At 40.0% G+C, this 16,083-nt stretch overlaps 1 protein-coding gene across 14 annotated transcripts in view; it reads right to left on the bottom strand.

Annotated features, from left to right (window-relative positions):
• PPP1R12B (protein phosphatase 1 regulatory subunit 12B) overlaps positions 1-16,083 on the bottom strand; it is a 235,403-nt gene that overhangs the window by 145,529 nt on the left and 73,791 nt on the right. For all 14 annotated transcript variants that reach the window (XM_060178566.1, XM_060178576.1, XM_060178571.1 and 11 more), the window contains exons 4-8: positions 9,390-9,549; positions 7,707-7,851; positions 6,298-6,372; positions 4,925-5,004; positions 3,399-3,538 (exon numbers count right to left, since the gene is read on the bottom strand). In XM_060178566.1, the coding sequence (XP_060034549.1) occupies positions 3,399-3,538; positions 4,925-5,004; positions 6,298-6,372; positions 7,707-7,851; positions 9,390-9,549 (600 nt within the window). The remainder of the gene's footprint in view (positions 1-3,398; positions 3,539-4,924; positions 5,005-6,297; positions 6,373-7,706; positions 7,852-9,389; positions 9,550-16,083) is intronic.

Here is a 16,083-nt window from a genome sequence, read left to right as displayed (position 1 = left end):
GTGAAGCACTCCCCCCCAGCCCCCCCATTGCAGGTGGGGAGCTAGGGGCTCGAACTAGGATCCTTGTATGGATCCTTGTGCTCTCTTTTCTCTACAATCTCTCCCTGGGAAATGTCATCCCTTGCCACCACTTGAGGGTTCACTCTTTAGACAGGTAATTCCTACATTTCACTCTGTTTCTGCTACTCCGAGGAATCCCTGATTAGTGTCAGGATCTCAGGCAAGCCACTAGCCAGATACAAAACCTAATTTCCTGACCTCCAACAATGTCAACGTCCTATTCTAAAAAGTGATATTAATACAAGGGCAACAAAAGGGAATAAATAAATAAATATTTTTTAAAAAGTGGAGATACAGACCTCAGACTGTGGTTGCAAGGATTAAATAAAAACATCTAAATGTGTAGCAAAGTAAAAGCACTATACGAATATGGAGTGTTTATTAGAGTACACAAATGAAGGCTCATCTTCTGAGTGAACATCACTGTCTACATTCATCTCTTCTGTGTGACAGGTGTTTAATTCATGCGTATTCCTTTCTTACCTCCCATGTCCCCTAGAAATTACAACAAAAAGATGACTGGATATGAATGCTTGCCATTGTGTTGTCACATGTATTATGCTGAGACCTGGGAGTACAGCGATAACTCTAGAGTTCCCAACCAAAATGGTAAGAGCTACAGCAGAGGCAACTGTGCAGTGCTGGTGGAATACAAATGGGGAGCAACTTTCATGGAGTGGGAAAACAGTGAAGCAATCTTTTTTGGTTGCTTTTACAGGAAACACATAAAGAAAGGCACATATAAATGAAAGCTAAGAGCATACTTGGGAAAATCAAGCAAGCCAGCTTGGCTGGCTTCTATCCATATCTATGTATAGCAGTGGGAAGGTCAGCTGGGGCTAGAGTGTAAAGGATCTTGAAGGCCAGGCTATAGGGTTTGCAATTTACTCTGAAAGCAAAGTTGAAGCAAGGAGGGCAGTCACAAAAAATGTCTGTTTGTAGGTGCGGCATGATCAGATGGATGCTGTCGGAGTTTGACAGCAATAGAATTGTGAGGCTGGACTGCAGAAAACAAGAGAGCTGAACATGGGTATCATAAAGCAGTGATTGCAGTTCTAGTGGCTCCCTCTTACTCCTTCAATATCTTGGCAGCTAGCAAAATGGCCTAGAGCAAACCCAGAGACTAATCTCAGAAAATACTTGAAGCCCAGAACATATAAGGCCTCAATAAAAATATGAAAAAGATGGGTATTTATAAATTTTCATAGGAATGATACTACCATCTCCCAAGAAAGCTGTGCCTGCTTAATAATAAAAGTTATTATTAAGTGCGGTGGTGCACTTGGTTAAGCATGCACATTGCAGTACACAAGGATCCAGGTTCAAGCCCCTGGTCCCCACCTGTAGGGGGAAAGCTTCACGAGTGGTGAAGCAGGGCTGCAGGTGTCTCTCTGTCCCTCTGTCTTTCCCTCTCAATTTCTCTCTGTCTCTATACAATAATAAATAAATAATTTTTAATTAAAATTTTTAAAAAACATTAAAAAATTTTTTAAAACATAATAAAAGTTCAAGTCTGATGAGTCAAGGGTCAGCTCCTATACTGCCAACTTAGCTGGTGTCCGTCTTCTCTATAAAACTAATGGTGCCTAACTTCCTTTGGTGAGATCAATGAGCCTCAGAGATTGAGACAGAAAGAAAGGCGGTGTTCTTCCATAAGTGAGAGAAACCATGTCAGTAAAGTCAAGCCTCATTAGTTGGAGCTCACAAAACAGAATGAGCTAAGTATCTTCTTTATGAGTATCCAGCTATGGAGAAATACAGAGGAAAACACAGACTCCAATATAAATGTAATATGTACCTCTTCCGTTCAAATTTGATCATTTAGCTGAAAATATCTCATCTTTTTTAAAAGATATTTTTTCTTTAATTTTTAAACTTAATTTGGATAGAGACAAAGAGAGAAACGGAGAAGAAAGTGAGAGGTAGAGACAGAGTCAGACAGATGGGCACCAGCAGCACTGCTTAAACATATGTGAAGTCTTCCCCTTGCAGGTGGAGACTGGGGGCTTGAATCTGGGTCCTTGTTCACTGTAATGTGTGTTCTGCCAAGTGCACCACCACCTGGGGACATCTCATCTTTTTTTTTTAATATTTATTTTATTTATTTATTCCCTTTTGTTGCCCTTGTTGTTTTATTGTTGTAGTTAGTATTGTTGTTGTCGTTGTTGGATAGGACAGAGAGAAATGGAGAGAGGAGGGGAAGACAGAGAGGGGGAGAGAAAGATAGACACCTGCAGACCTGCTTCACCGCCTGTGAAGCAACTCCCCTGCAGGTGGGGAGCCGGGGTTCGAACCGGGATCCTTATGCCGGTCCTTGTGCTTTGCGCCACCTGTGCTTAACCCGCTGCGCTACAGCCCGACTCCCCACATCTCATCTTTTTATAGACTCAGATCTGCAGGGATAATAAGTCAGTGATTGTAAGACATAGGTACTATAAGTCTTAATTTATCATGAGCTTCTAATTATCCCAACCTGCACCCAATTACAAGAACTATTCTGCTGCAGTCAAATCACTATTCAGTAAGACCCAGTATTTCTTTTCTCACTGTCTTCCTGCCCATATTTTGTAGTTCGTTGGTCTGGCCATGCTGAGCATCATACTCTCACTGCTGGGGTTCCTGTCTTCCCAAATAATAATAATAATAATAATAATAATAATAATAATATTCCATGTAGTAGCAATAAGAGTCATGATTTTGTTCTTTCTTCAATCTTTGACTCAGGAATTGGAAGGGAATCACATAATTAGAAGGGATTTAAAAAAGATCTGAGGATTCTGTTCCAGGAAGCAAACAAATGAGAATTAAATGCAGATTTTTACAGTTTGGTTACAGGTACTTGACCAAAAAAATGCCTCTGCAGAATTTCATCTCCTTAACCTCTCAGTAAGTGGAATTTTTTGGAAGTTGAGTCTCTGTACCATTTACCAATCTGAGGTCAGAACAATTGGTTCCCTTACATAATACTTCTTTCTAGAGCTGGTGAGGTAGCATAATGGTTATTCAAGACTTTCATGCCTGAGGCACCAAAATGTCCCAGGTTCAATCCCCAGTACCACCATAAGCTGGCCAGAGCTGAGCAGTACTCTAGGGAGGAAAAAAAGAATAGAATTCTTTCTATACTTTACCATATAGCTACACAGGAACTGGCAGACATATTCTAATGTACTTTCTATCTTTTACAAGCACACTTTCAGTGACAAGTTGATATCTTGTCTCTGAAGGCTAGACTTAAAAGTTCTTTTGAGTCCTGTGAGACAGGGAAGGCTCTCTGACAAGCACTGAGCGCCACAAGTCATGCGAGGAAAGGGCCTTTGCTATGAACAGCTTTGTATTACCTGCCTCCTTCTCAGTTTCTGACTCTGAAGCTTCATCTTCACCTTCTTCCTCCTCTGAGCTGGAGCTGCTGGATTCTTTATTTTCTTCCTCCATTTCCTGGGACTTGGGGGTCTCTTCCTCATAGAGCATCTTCTCTTTGCTAAATTATAGATGGCAATTTGAGTGTGACACAGAAACTGCAAACCATTTCTTCAGTTCATTAACAATCAGGTGAAATAAGACTGATTCTATAAACCTCTCTGTAGAAGCAATAGAAATATATTTGAGTTCATCTTTATAGCTGCATTCTTCTTCTATGTCTGTGGTTTTAAAGCAAAAAAGATTTATTATTTGATTTTAAAGTATAACTGCGCAACACAGAGAAAATGAGAGTTGCAAATTCTGTGCTGATGGGACAAGTATATATTTTATTTATTTATGTATGTATTTATTATTTTCTTTGTCAGCATCAGCGCTTTACCATTCTGAACTTTTTTTCCCCCCAGAAAGACAGAGGGAGAGTGGGAAAGATACCCAGAGCACCAAAGCTGTTCCCTGTGTGGTGGGGGCAAGGTTCAAATCTGGATCACGCACATGACAAATGAGGCACACTATGCAGGTGAGTTGCCTTGCTGATCCACAGGTAAATATTTTTTTAAAAGTCTACTACTAAATATGTGCCAAATGCTTACTAATTATTAGCACGGTAGTAAACAAAAAAGATGTGGTCGTTGAGCTCATGGAACTTAGAGCAAGAACAGCTGGGACTAAATATCCTGAACTATTAAAATAGAAATGCTACAAACAGTCTCAATTCACTTCTAGGTTTAAATGTGTCTCAGTGTCTTCTTCACATATTAACCATTCCCACATATTTACATACCATATGGGCAAGATCAAACAGAGTTTCTTAAGATAAGTGTCACACACACAGTAGAAATCATCACATTTTTCAAGTCCCAAATATCTTTTTTGTATATATTTTATTTATTAGAAAGAGATAGAAACCAAGAGGGAAGGGAGAGAAAAAGAGAGAGAATAGAGGACCTAGTGGGGGTTGTATTGTTATATGGAAAATTGGGAAATGTTATGCATGTACAAACTATTATATTTACTGTCAAATGTAAAACATTAATTCCCCAATAAAGAAATTAAAAAGAGAGAGAGACAGAGAGATACCTTGCAGCCCTGCTTCAATGCCTGAGAAACACCTCCCCCTACAAGTGGGGACTGGAGGCTTGAACCTGGGTCCTTGCACTTTACAGCATGTGTCCTCAACCAGGTGTGCCACCACCTGGCCCTAGTTCCAAATATCTTTCAATCATGTGTGTGTGTGTCATTTATATTTGGCCCCAACCCCAAATATCTTTGAATTGTGTGTGTGTGTGTGTGTGTGTGTGTGTGTGTGTGAGAGAGAGAGAGAGAGAGAGAGAGAGAGAGACATTTATATTGTGCTGTACCAGAGACTGAACCAAAGGCCTCCTGTCATGCAAGACATGTGCTTTGCCTGTGAACCACCTCCCTGGCCTTGTCCCAAACATCTTACTTCTTAAAGAGTCCACTCTGCAACTTGCTGTTAAGGTCTGACTCAATGAGCTTATTCCGCGTCTCTTGTTCACTTCGAAGCTGGAAATTGAGAAAATAGAGGGGGCGGGGGGTTGGGGAAAGACAACTGTTGATATATATATATATTTGCAATGCTTTGATAAAAAAAAAAAAAAAAAAGAACTGGCCTGGGCAACTGGAACTCTCTACATTATTGTAAGTACTACATAAGTCTAAGAATTATTTTAAAATTAAAATTTTGAAAAACAACAGAAATCTAACTATGCAAACTAAACAGCTTATATTAGGGAAGCTATAGCTGTTAAATAATAGCACTGATATAGCATTTAGTGATTCCTGTTGTTTGTCAAAGAAGACAGAATGGACTGAAAAGTATGTTTGTCTGATATATATTCTTTCCCACTGAATTTTGAAGTAAGGAAGACCTTCACTTTGCCAGTCCAGATATGATGCAGAATAGAAATAAGGGTAGATATACATTTGGTTGGTTTGTTCCCATTATACCCACTGACCAATGTAGCTCTTTCATTCAGAATTGTTATGTCTCTGACCTTTGTCCTACTCTTAAGTTCACATACCCTTATACAAAGGAAAAAAAAAAAAAAAGATAGTGATTTTTCTATTCCATCATGTCTGAACAGGCAATCCTCAAACCCCTAACTTGACTGATCTTCATTCCCCTCACCCAAATTACCTACTCCTCTTACAGGCAGAAACTGTGAAGTATGCATTGTTTATTTATACAATGAACAGGCATCTCCATTTTGCTGTCTGCATATGGGTGGCACACATAATGTGGTTCTCAGACACAGCACTAAGCAGACTGGCACACTGACCAAACAATAAAAGATTCTGAATGAGGAGGAGGGCTGAATCCTAGATGTTTGATGAATCTAGAACAAGTATGGGTCACTGGGCAAGTACTATGCCAAACAACACCTTTAGTTGTGTTTGTGTCTGTAGGAAGAAACGTATTTCTTTCTATAATTAATCTATTTTAAATAAAGATGTCCTTTTAGTTAATAAATTTTAAAAGGTTGTGAAAAGTATCTACTCTCATACTCCCTATTTTGAAAACAAATTTTGATTTGTTTATAAATTCATTTCCCAGAATTCAAGGGTAATTATTCAGGTGTTGCTTTTAGCTTCCAGTTGCCTGGAGGCTGTCTTCAAGTATACTATGACAATGGTGATTACTCGAGTTTTGTCTCTCATAGTCTGGGAAGGCAATAATCATCACCTCTGGGATGTAGCCATGCCCACTTTTTAGCCCTCTGTAGATAGGACAAAGACAAGTGATTAGGATGCCTGGTGTGGAATGCAAACTGCAAGAAAAAGCAGCCAGAGACTCACCACATTCTGCTTCTTCTGGAGCATCTCCAAGTGCTCCACAAGACCCTCGTCTGCCACATCAAATGGTGTCTGGCCCTGGCAGAAAAAAGGGGCGCCATGACCAGCAGAAGACAGGGGAGGTGGTCACATGACTTTCTAAGAGTCCTACACAATATTCCCTTTATGCTGTGGATTCCATCATGATGATGTCCCCTGATTAATCTACTCTATAGTATGATAATTCCTTCATCTATCACCAGGGAAATACAACAAGCAGCAGAAAATCCTTTAAATATAGAGTTTTGCGGGAGTCAGGCGGTAGCACAGCAGGTTAAGTGCACATGGTGCAAAGCGCAAGGACCTGAGTAAGGATCCCAGTTTGAACCCCTGGCTTCCCACCTGCAGGGGAGTCATTCCACAAGTGGTGAAGCAGGTCTGAAGGTGTCTATCTTTCTCTCCCTCTGTCTGTCTTCTCCTTCTCTCTCCATTTCTCTCTGTCCTATCCAATAATGACATCATCAACAACAACAATAACTACAACAATAAAGGCAACAAAAGGGAATAAATAAATAAAATATTCTTTTAAAATACAGAGTTTTGCATTTTGTAAAATAGTGTGGAGGAAATCATCATTCTCACCCTAGTGCTTGTTATCTCTTGTCAAAGAATCAACTGAAATCTCTCTTCGTGCCTGTTCTGAAATTATCTTAACTGCTATGATAAATTTAAGAAGGGGCTTTCAAAAACCTCAGAAAGAGGTCCAAGGCACAAGTACACAAGATTTTAAAGTACAGGGATCATCTTCCTTTACGTGAGAGAAGAACTGTCTCTTTTAGAAAATACCAGCACAGCTAAGGGCCCTAACTCATAATCTGAGAATGAAACCTGCGTTCAGGGGAGAGGCAGTCAGTACACGTACTTGTTTAAAAGCCATGTTTCTAGAGCTTTGACAATCAGTCAATGGAGGAGTAAGCTCTCCAAGAGTTCTAAGTTGTGTGAAGTGAGGTTAAATAACACCTTGCAGTCAAACTCAAGGACTTTTAACATTGTAATATGTAAAATCATTGGATGTGATTAGATTTCAGCTAGTAAAAGCCTTTGAATTAAAATAAAATGGAATCTTTCATATCTCATCATAATCCATGACTTCAGCTCCCCCCACATTCTCATCTTTGCCAATGATAAATACCTAGGGGTGTCAACACAAATTGAAGCAGAAGGCTAGGAGAGGAGAATTTCATTTTACACAGCAAGTATCTCTGTGTTGATAACGGAGCTGGATGAGAAGGAAGAGAACCATCACTAAATGCACAGTGTGTGTTTGTCTGGACAACAGCCTGGACATGCAATAGACATATTCATTAGAATCTTTTGTTCTAGAGACCCAGCCACCAATCTCATCGCCGTTTCAGAGGGTCAGACCTACTAACCAGTTTGTTCCTGATGTCCATGTCACAGAGGGCTTCTGCAAGGATGGAGCAAGCGTCTTTCACCCCCCAGTGGGCTGCAGCATGGAGTGGAGTCCAACCATCATTATCCTGAACATTCAGTTCATAGCCAGCCTGAATTAAAAGTCTATAAAGAAAATCCCAGGCAAGACATTTACTTCCTCCATGTCACTGTTTTCTGCCAAATAAACTATCACCCAATAGATAAATTCAGATCTTTGCCCTGGAACTCTAAAGAGTCCTGTGATCGTTTCTGCCCCCTAAGGCATATCTCAGGTTTATTTACTACACTGAGACTTGATCATAGATCATATTTTCAACCCTCTCTGGAAGATCATATGGCACTTTCTAGGAACATACATATTCCATTGTGCAAGAGGGATGTGTGTGAAGGTTTTCAGCTGAGATGAAATAAAGCCTAACTCAGTTTGTGACATTCTATTATATGGTGTGTTTTCATTTTCCACTGTAGGCATGATGACGTACTACACAAAATGAGAACTCAATACTCTTCAGGGTACTTTACTTACTAGCTTTTTTGATTTGCCTTTCTAGGATACCATATGTTTACCATAGAGAGTTGTTTTTTTTTTAACTGCAGATTTTGTTATATCTCCAAGTCTGCAAAAGTATCTATAGAGGCTTCTAGCTAACAGCAAAACTATAATCTGTGTACATGGAGGCAGGAAGGTATGACTCCTAAGGCCTCAAGCTTCATTGTGTTGCCTCAGATTCACTATATTATGAGCGCCCAGACACCTTCCAAGAAGCTAATAAAATATGAATGTAATTCTTGGGCTGAAATGGAGAACCAACACAATGCCATACCTATCAGAAATCCCACATTAGTTGGAATATAAAGTACTCAGAGACTCTGGCAATGGATGCTCGTACCATGTATAAATTTGAGAGAAATGCAGAGAGAAAGGGAGAGAGACACAGAGAAACACCAGAGCACTGCTCAGCTCTGGCTTATGGTGGTGCGGGGGACTGAACCTGGGACTTAGGAGCCTCAGGTATGACAGTTTGTTTGCATAACCATTATACTATCTCCCCCGTCCATATACCATGCTTTTTAACAACCCATTTATTTGAGAAAGCCTGCCAACAATGAGCACCAGGAGCTATATAAAACCATATATGGGCATAAAGAAAATATGAAACAAGTTGACTCCAAACCTCTCATGAAAGTTTGACTACCTTACTCTAACTGGATGTTGCACATTCAAAATCTAGCTAGTCTAAAGAGTTCAAATAAATAAATAGTGTTCAAAGAGGATCAAAATGATTACAAGTCTGCCCTGTATCACATGCCATGAAATAAGAGAGCTGGAGGAACAGTAATGAGGAATCATATATTTGGGAGAGATTGTGGAAGGTGACTCTCTAGATCAGTGTACCTCAACTCTGTTTCATACCATAAATGTCAGTAGGAAGCTAAAGCATTGGCAGACAAGCGAGAAATTATCCATGGATAAATGCCATCAAAGAGAAAGGAAGGAAAGAAGGGAAGAAGGAAGGAAGAGGAAGGAAGGAAGGAAGAAAAGAACAGATAGAAAGAAAGACACCATCACTGAAAATCGAATTCACTGCCTGCTTTCAAAACCCAACTCATCTTCTTCCAGTCACTCCAATTCCTGACTGACATAAACGGACGGACACTACCTGAGGACCTCTGAGTAGCCCTTGGCAGCAGCCACATGAAGGGCTGTGGCCCCAGAGCGAGCCTGCCGCACATCCTCTATTTTCCCGCTGTTGAGCCATTGGCGGGCATCTTGCAGCATCTGTTGTTCTTCTTCTTTCCTTGACTGCTCTAGGTCAACTCCTATAGGTACCAGATAGCAGAAAGCCAGAGTTATTAAAGGTCAATTTAAATCTGATCATAGATTTTCTTTAGATTCAAAGCATATCATACATAGGAACACAAATAGCAATTTAAGTCATCAAGTTAGTCTACCTCCAAACTTATTCTTCATGTAGCCCAGGAGGTGGCACAACAGTGAATTCTAGACTCAAAAGCATGAGGTCTTGAGTCTGATCCTTTGCATTGTGAATGCCAAAGTACTGCTGGAATCGCTCTCTTGTCCAATATTTAAATTTTTTTCTCCTCATTTAGAAGAACAATGACATTTATATGCATATTAATAGACTTACCAGTGTTAAATTATCAAGTTAAGTATTATTACATAATGGTAGATGATTAAGAAAACATATAGAATTCTTGTCAGTAAAGACTAAAGGGGGGTATCGGGCAATAGTGCAGTGGGTTAAGCAAGGACCAGTGTAAAGATCCTGGTTCAAGCCCCTGGCTCGCCACCTGCAGGGGAGTCACTTCACAGGCGGTGAAGCAGGTCTGCAGTCTGCAGGTGTCTATCTTTCTCTCCCCCTCTCTGTCTTCCCCTCCTCTCTCCCTTTCTCTCTGTCCTATCCAACAATAACAACATCAATAACATCAACAATAATAACTACAACAATAAAACAACAAGGGCAATAAGAGGGAATAAATAAATACATAAATATTAAAAAAACACTAAAGGGGACATTAGTTTTACATTATAATATCTATTTGGAGGTTTATACTTCAAATTTCTTTTATATGTTTTACATGATCTTGGTTTCCCAACAAATCGTTAAGGTACGTGACAGCTATTACACGCCCATTTAGTAGATGAGGAAAATAGCAGAAATGTTAAATATCTTGATAAAGGCTACAAACCATGGTAGTTCTAGTTAGTGTCTGTTGTCCTGTTCCACTCACCACACCAGAATACTAGAATGAAAACTCTTGTTAAAGTGTGGCCCACAAGGGGGCACAGCAGATAGAATGTCTGACCTGTGAGCAAGAGAACCAGAGTTCAATTATCTGGCATTGTCAGGCTACTGTTCTAGTTGGGCCCCACCCCTAATCATTCTCCTTCCCTCTCTTCCTTTTTTTTTTTCCTTTCTTTCTCACATTGTCACCAGGGCTTCACTACTCCAGGACAATATTTTCAGATAGAAAGACAGGGAGAGAGATAAAGAGACACAGAGAAAGACACCACAGCACTGCAGCTTCCCTCAGTGCAACAGGGGCTGGGCTCGAAACGGGGTTGTGCCTGTGGCAAAGCAAATGCACTATCCAAGCGATCTATCTTCCCAGTCTTCTGTCTCCCTCTTTATCTCTCGTATGCATTCATTTATAAACAAACAAGTGAACAAACCTTTACAGGGGGTTGGGAGATTGCTCAACCAATAGGGCATGTTTCTCACCAAGTATGAAGCTCCCACTTTTTTAAAAAAATATTTATTTACTTATTTATTCCCTTTTGTTGCCCTTGTTGTTTTTTTTTGTTGTTGTAGTTATTACTGATGCCATTGTTGTTGGATAGGACAGAGAGAAATGGAGAGAGGCAGGGAAGACAGAGGGGGGAGAGAAAGAGACACACCTATAGACCTGCTTCATGACTTGAGAAATGACTCCCCTGCAGATGGGGAACCAGAGGCTCAAACCAGGATCCTTTCGCTGGTCCTTGCTTTGCGCCACCTGCATTTAACCCGCTGCGCTACCGCCTGACTCCCGAAGCTCCCACTTTGAACCCTACCACCAAATGGGAACACAATGGTGGAGCATGGCTGTGGTGTTCCCACTTTCTCCTTCCGTTTTCTGTTTGTATGTTTGTTTTGTTTTGTTTTTAGATTGCATATACAATGAAAGCATGTGGCATTTGTCTTTGTCTGTTTTAATTCACAGAACATAATGCCTTCAGGTTCATCCACACTTTTTGTAGATAGCAGGGTTTCCTTCTCATGGCTGAATACTTCCATATAGTTCTATTGAGGTGTTGGAAAAGACAGGACATATGTTTTTCCATTTTTCTATGCAAAATTGAGTCACAACTTTTTGGACAAACCAACAGTTCTCTTGCAATGTCCACATTTGCAGTGACTTCCTTCACATAAGTCTTGAATCGCTCAAAGTCATCCATGAGAGCTGAAAGCAACTTCTTCCATGCTGACATCTTACCTCCTTCCATGAATCATAACTGACATCTAGAATGATCACTGCTGAGTCAGGGAGATAGCTCAGTTTTAGAGCATACCTAAGTTGCATGCGTGAGGCCCCAGAGTTCCCAGGCTCTATCAATAGACCTGCCATATGCCAGGGCTAAGCAGAGTTCTGGTCTCTCTCATACAAATAAACAAATCTTTTAAAGCAGTCATTTCCCAGTTCTAGTCCCCTGCTCCCCACCTGCAGGGGAGTCACTTCACAAGCGGTGAAGCAGGTCTGCAGGTGTCTATCTTTCTCTCCCCCTCTCTGTCTTCTCCCCTCTCCATTTCTCTCTGTCCTATCCAACAACAACAACATTAGTAATAACTACAACAATAAAAAACAACAAGGTCAACAAAAGGGAAAGATAAATAAATAAATAAATATTTTTTTAAAATCTTTAAAAATAGTCATTTATTTATTTCCACCGGGGTTATCACTGGGGCTCGGTGCGGACACTACAAATCCACAGCTTCTGGAGGCCATTGTTTTCTTTTTTAAAAAAAAAAAATTCCCGCTTTCTATTTTATTTTTATTTGACAGGACAGAGAGAAATTGAGAGGGAAGGGTAGGTGGAGAGGTAAAGAAAGAAAGACTGCTCCACTGCTCATGAAACGCCCTCCCTGCAGGTGGGGTGCCGGGTTCAAACCCGGAATCTAACACGTTACGTACGCTTAACCCAGTGCGCCACTACCTGGCCTCAGTCATTTCTTTTTTTAAAAGAATGATGAAACCTTTCCAGAAATTTCTTGATTAATTCTGTTTAGATATATCAGAGGGATCTATCTAAGGCAGCCATGGCTTTATGAAATATAAGTCTTAAGAGAAAAGACTTAGGGGGCCGGGCAGTAGCGCAGCAGGTTAAGTGCACATGGTGCAAAGCGCAAAGACCGACTTAAGAATCCCAGTTCAAGCCCCCAGCTCCCCACCTGCAGGGGGGTCGCTTCACAAGCGGTGAAGCAGGTCTGCAGGTGTCTATCTTTCTCTCCCCCTCTCTGTCTTCCCCTCCTCTCTCCATTTCTCTCTGTCCTATCCAACAACAATGACAACAATAAGGACAACAAAAAGGAAAAAAATGGCCTCCAGGAGCAGTGGATTTGTGGTGCAGGCACCGAGCCCCAGCAATAACCCTGGAGGTAAAAATAAAACAAAACAAAATAAAATAAAATCTTTCATGGGCTTTTTTTTAAAAAAAAAAAAAAAAAAGAAAGAAAGAAAGAAAGAAAGAAAAAAGACTTAAAAGTTGAAATGACGGGAGTCAGGTGGTAGGTAGTGCAGCAGGTTAAGTGTCCTTGGCCGGCTTAAGGACCCCAGTTCCAGCCCCCGGCTCCCCACCTGCAGGGGAGTCGCTTCACAGGCGGTGAAGCAGGTCTGCAGGTGTCTATCTTTCTCTCCCCCTCTGTCTTCCCCTCGTCTCTCCATTTTCTCTCTGTCCTATCCAACAGCGACAATAAACAACAACAATAAAACAACAAGGGCAACAAAAGGGAAAAATAAATAATATAAAAATTTTTTTTTAAAGAATATACTAAATATACCCTGCTTATACTCTACACATTGAAGAACAAAGCCGGGGTTGCAGCACATGTTTATAGTATGATTTTAAAAAAAGAAACTTTAATTTAAAGATATTATTGCTGACTAATAATATTGCTGGTTTCCCAAGAACTGATGGAGATGTACAGTTTTCATGCTTGCTAATTCATTCTGCTAATTCATTTCAACGTTTTCTTTTCTTTTTATTTATTCCCTTTTGTTGCCCTTTATTTGTTGTAGTTATTATTCTTGTGGTTATTGATATCATTATTGTTGGATAGGACAGAGGGAAATGGAGAGAGGAGGGGAAGACAGAGAGGGGGAGAGAAAGATAGACACCTGCAGACCAGCTTCACTGCTTGTGAAGCTACTCTCCTGCAGGTGGGGAGCCGGGGGCTTGAACCCGGATCCTTATGGGTCCTTGCACTTTGTGCCACATGTGCTTAACCCACTGAACTACTGTTCGACTCCCTATTTAGTATATTCTTAAGGGCCCTACATTTTTCTTTTTTTTAATATGTATTTTTTTATTTTCCCTTTTGTTGCCCTTGTTTTTTTATTATTGCTGTAGTTATTATTGTTGTTGATATCATTGTTGTTGGATAGGACAGCGAGAAATGGAGAGAGGCGGGGAAGACAAAGGGGGAAAGATAGACACCTGCAGACCTGCTTCATCACCTGTGGAGCAACGCCCATGCAAGTGGGGAACCAGGGCTCGAACCGGGATCATTTAGCTGGTCCTTGTGCTCCAGGCCACCTGCACTTAACCTGCTGCACTACCACCCGACCCCCTTTACTTTTTTCTAATGATAAGTAAACACTGACTTCAAATCAAAATCAATAGCCCCTGCCTTTCCTTGGATGTCAGGTACTGACTTGTCCTCTGTAACTACAATAATACTAGATGGCATCTTTTCTGGACACAAGGCAGTGTTGTCCACATTAAAACACTGTTTTTTAATGCAGTTATTATTTTTTAAAGAGAGATTTTTTAAATTTTATTAAAATTTTTTTATTAGATAGAGACAGCCAGAAATCAAGAGGGAAGGGGAAGATAAAGAGGGAGAGAAAATGAGAAATACCTGCAGCACTGCTTCACCACTTACTTGCAAAGCTTTCCCCTTGTAGTGGTGACCAGGGGCTCAAACCTGAGTCCTTGCACATTATAACATGTGCACTCAACCACGTGTGCCGCCACCCGGCCCCGAGTCATCTCCACCATTATCTTAGCTAGATCTTCTGGATCACTTGATGCAACTTCTACGTCAGCACTTGCTATTTCAATTTACATTTTAATGCTATGGCAATAACTTCTTTCCTTAAACCTTATGAACTAATCTCTCTTAGCTACATTTTTTTTTTTCTCTTCTGCAGCTTTGTTGCCTCTTTTAAGCCTACACAGAATTGAAGAGATTTAGGACCTTGGTCTGGATTACGTTTTGACCTTATGGATTGTTGTGGATAATTTGATCTTCTATAAAAACCACTAAAGCTTTCGTTGTATCAGTAATAAGGTCATTTCACTTTCTTACTATTCATATTTTGATTACAGTAACACTTTTCATCTCCTTTAAGAATGTATCCTTTGCATTCACAGCCTGCCTGAGATTTAGCTTTTGACTTATGATGGCTTTTGAAAGGTCTTGCTCACTAAGCTTAATCATTTCTAGCTTTTCATTTAAAACGAGAGCAACGAGACTTTTCTTTTAGAGACTATTGTAAGGTTATTGATTGGCCTGATTTCAATAGTGTTGTGTCTCTGGGGAATAGGAAGGCTCAAGAAAAGGGAGAAATGTTCAGCAGGGGGAGAGGTCAGAACACAGACAATACCTACTGATTATTTTTGTTACCTTATATGGACATAGGTCATAGTGTTCCCAAGCAATTACAATAGAAATAGCAAATTTCATAGAATACCATAACAGATAAAGCAGTAATGAAAACAATGAAAATATTGCAAAGATTATTGAAATGTGCCAGGGAAACATGAAGTGAGCACATTCTTTTAAACAAATTGCGCTGATAGACTGTACTATGCAGGACTGACACAAAGCTCCAATTTGTCAAAACTGATGAGCACTAAAGGGAAGCACACTATGCATTACTGTGTCTGCATTTGTAACTTAACCAAATTCACTTCTTAGTTCTAAGTGCTTTGGTTGGTCTTTAAGATTTTTCTCTACATAAGATCATATCATTGGCAAAATAAGGTGATTACACTTTTATCTTTCTAGTTGAAGTGTCTTTTCTTATTTTCTTCTTCTTTTTCTCTTTTCTTTTTTTCCTGTGCTTTTTTTTTTCTTTTTCCTTTCCCTTTTTTCCCCTCTTTTTCTTTTTCCTGTGCTTTTCTTTTTCTTTTTTGCTCCATCACTCTGGCTATGACTTTTAGTACAATGCTAACCTGGTGTGTCATTAGTTATTGATTTGTAGATATGAATCCACCCTTTTATCACAGAGATAAGTCCTATTTGATTATGCTATCATCAAATGCTGGTAAATGTAATTTGTTAGCATACTGTTAAGAATTTTTATATCATCTATAGTCATTAGTGATGTTGGCCTTTAGTTTTCTTTGCTTGCTTTGCTATTTGACTTGGATATGAAGGGAAAGTTGCCCTCATACAATTTGGGTGACACCTTGGGTGTCCTCTCTTTAATTTCTTTGAAAGGATCTTAGAAAGAGTGGGGTTTGTTTTGTTTTTGGTATCAGCACTTCTCAGTTCTGGTTTATAGTGGGGGTGTAGATTGAACGTGGGATCTCACAGCCTCAGGCATAAAAAATATCTACATAACCAA

Source organism: Erinaceus europaeus, chromosome 19, assembly GCF_950295315.1.
Source record: "Erinaceus europaeus chromosome 19, mEriEur2.1, whole genome shotgun sequence".
Taxonomy (NCBI): domain Eukaryota; kingdom Metazoa; phylum Chordata; class Mammalia; order Eulipotyphla; family Erinaceidae; genus Erinaceus; species Erinaceus europaeus.
Note: the sequence above shows the minus strand (reverse complement) of the source record. Positions and strands in the feature narration are given on the sequence as shown.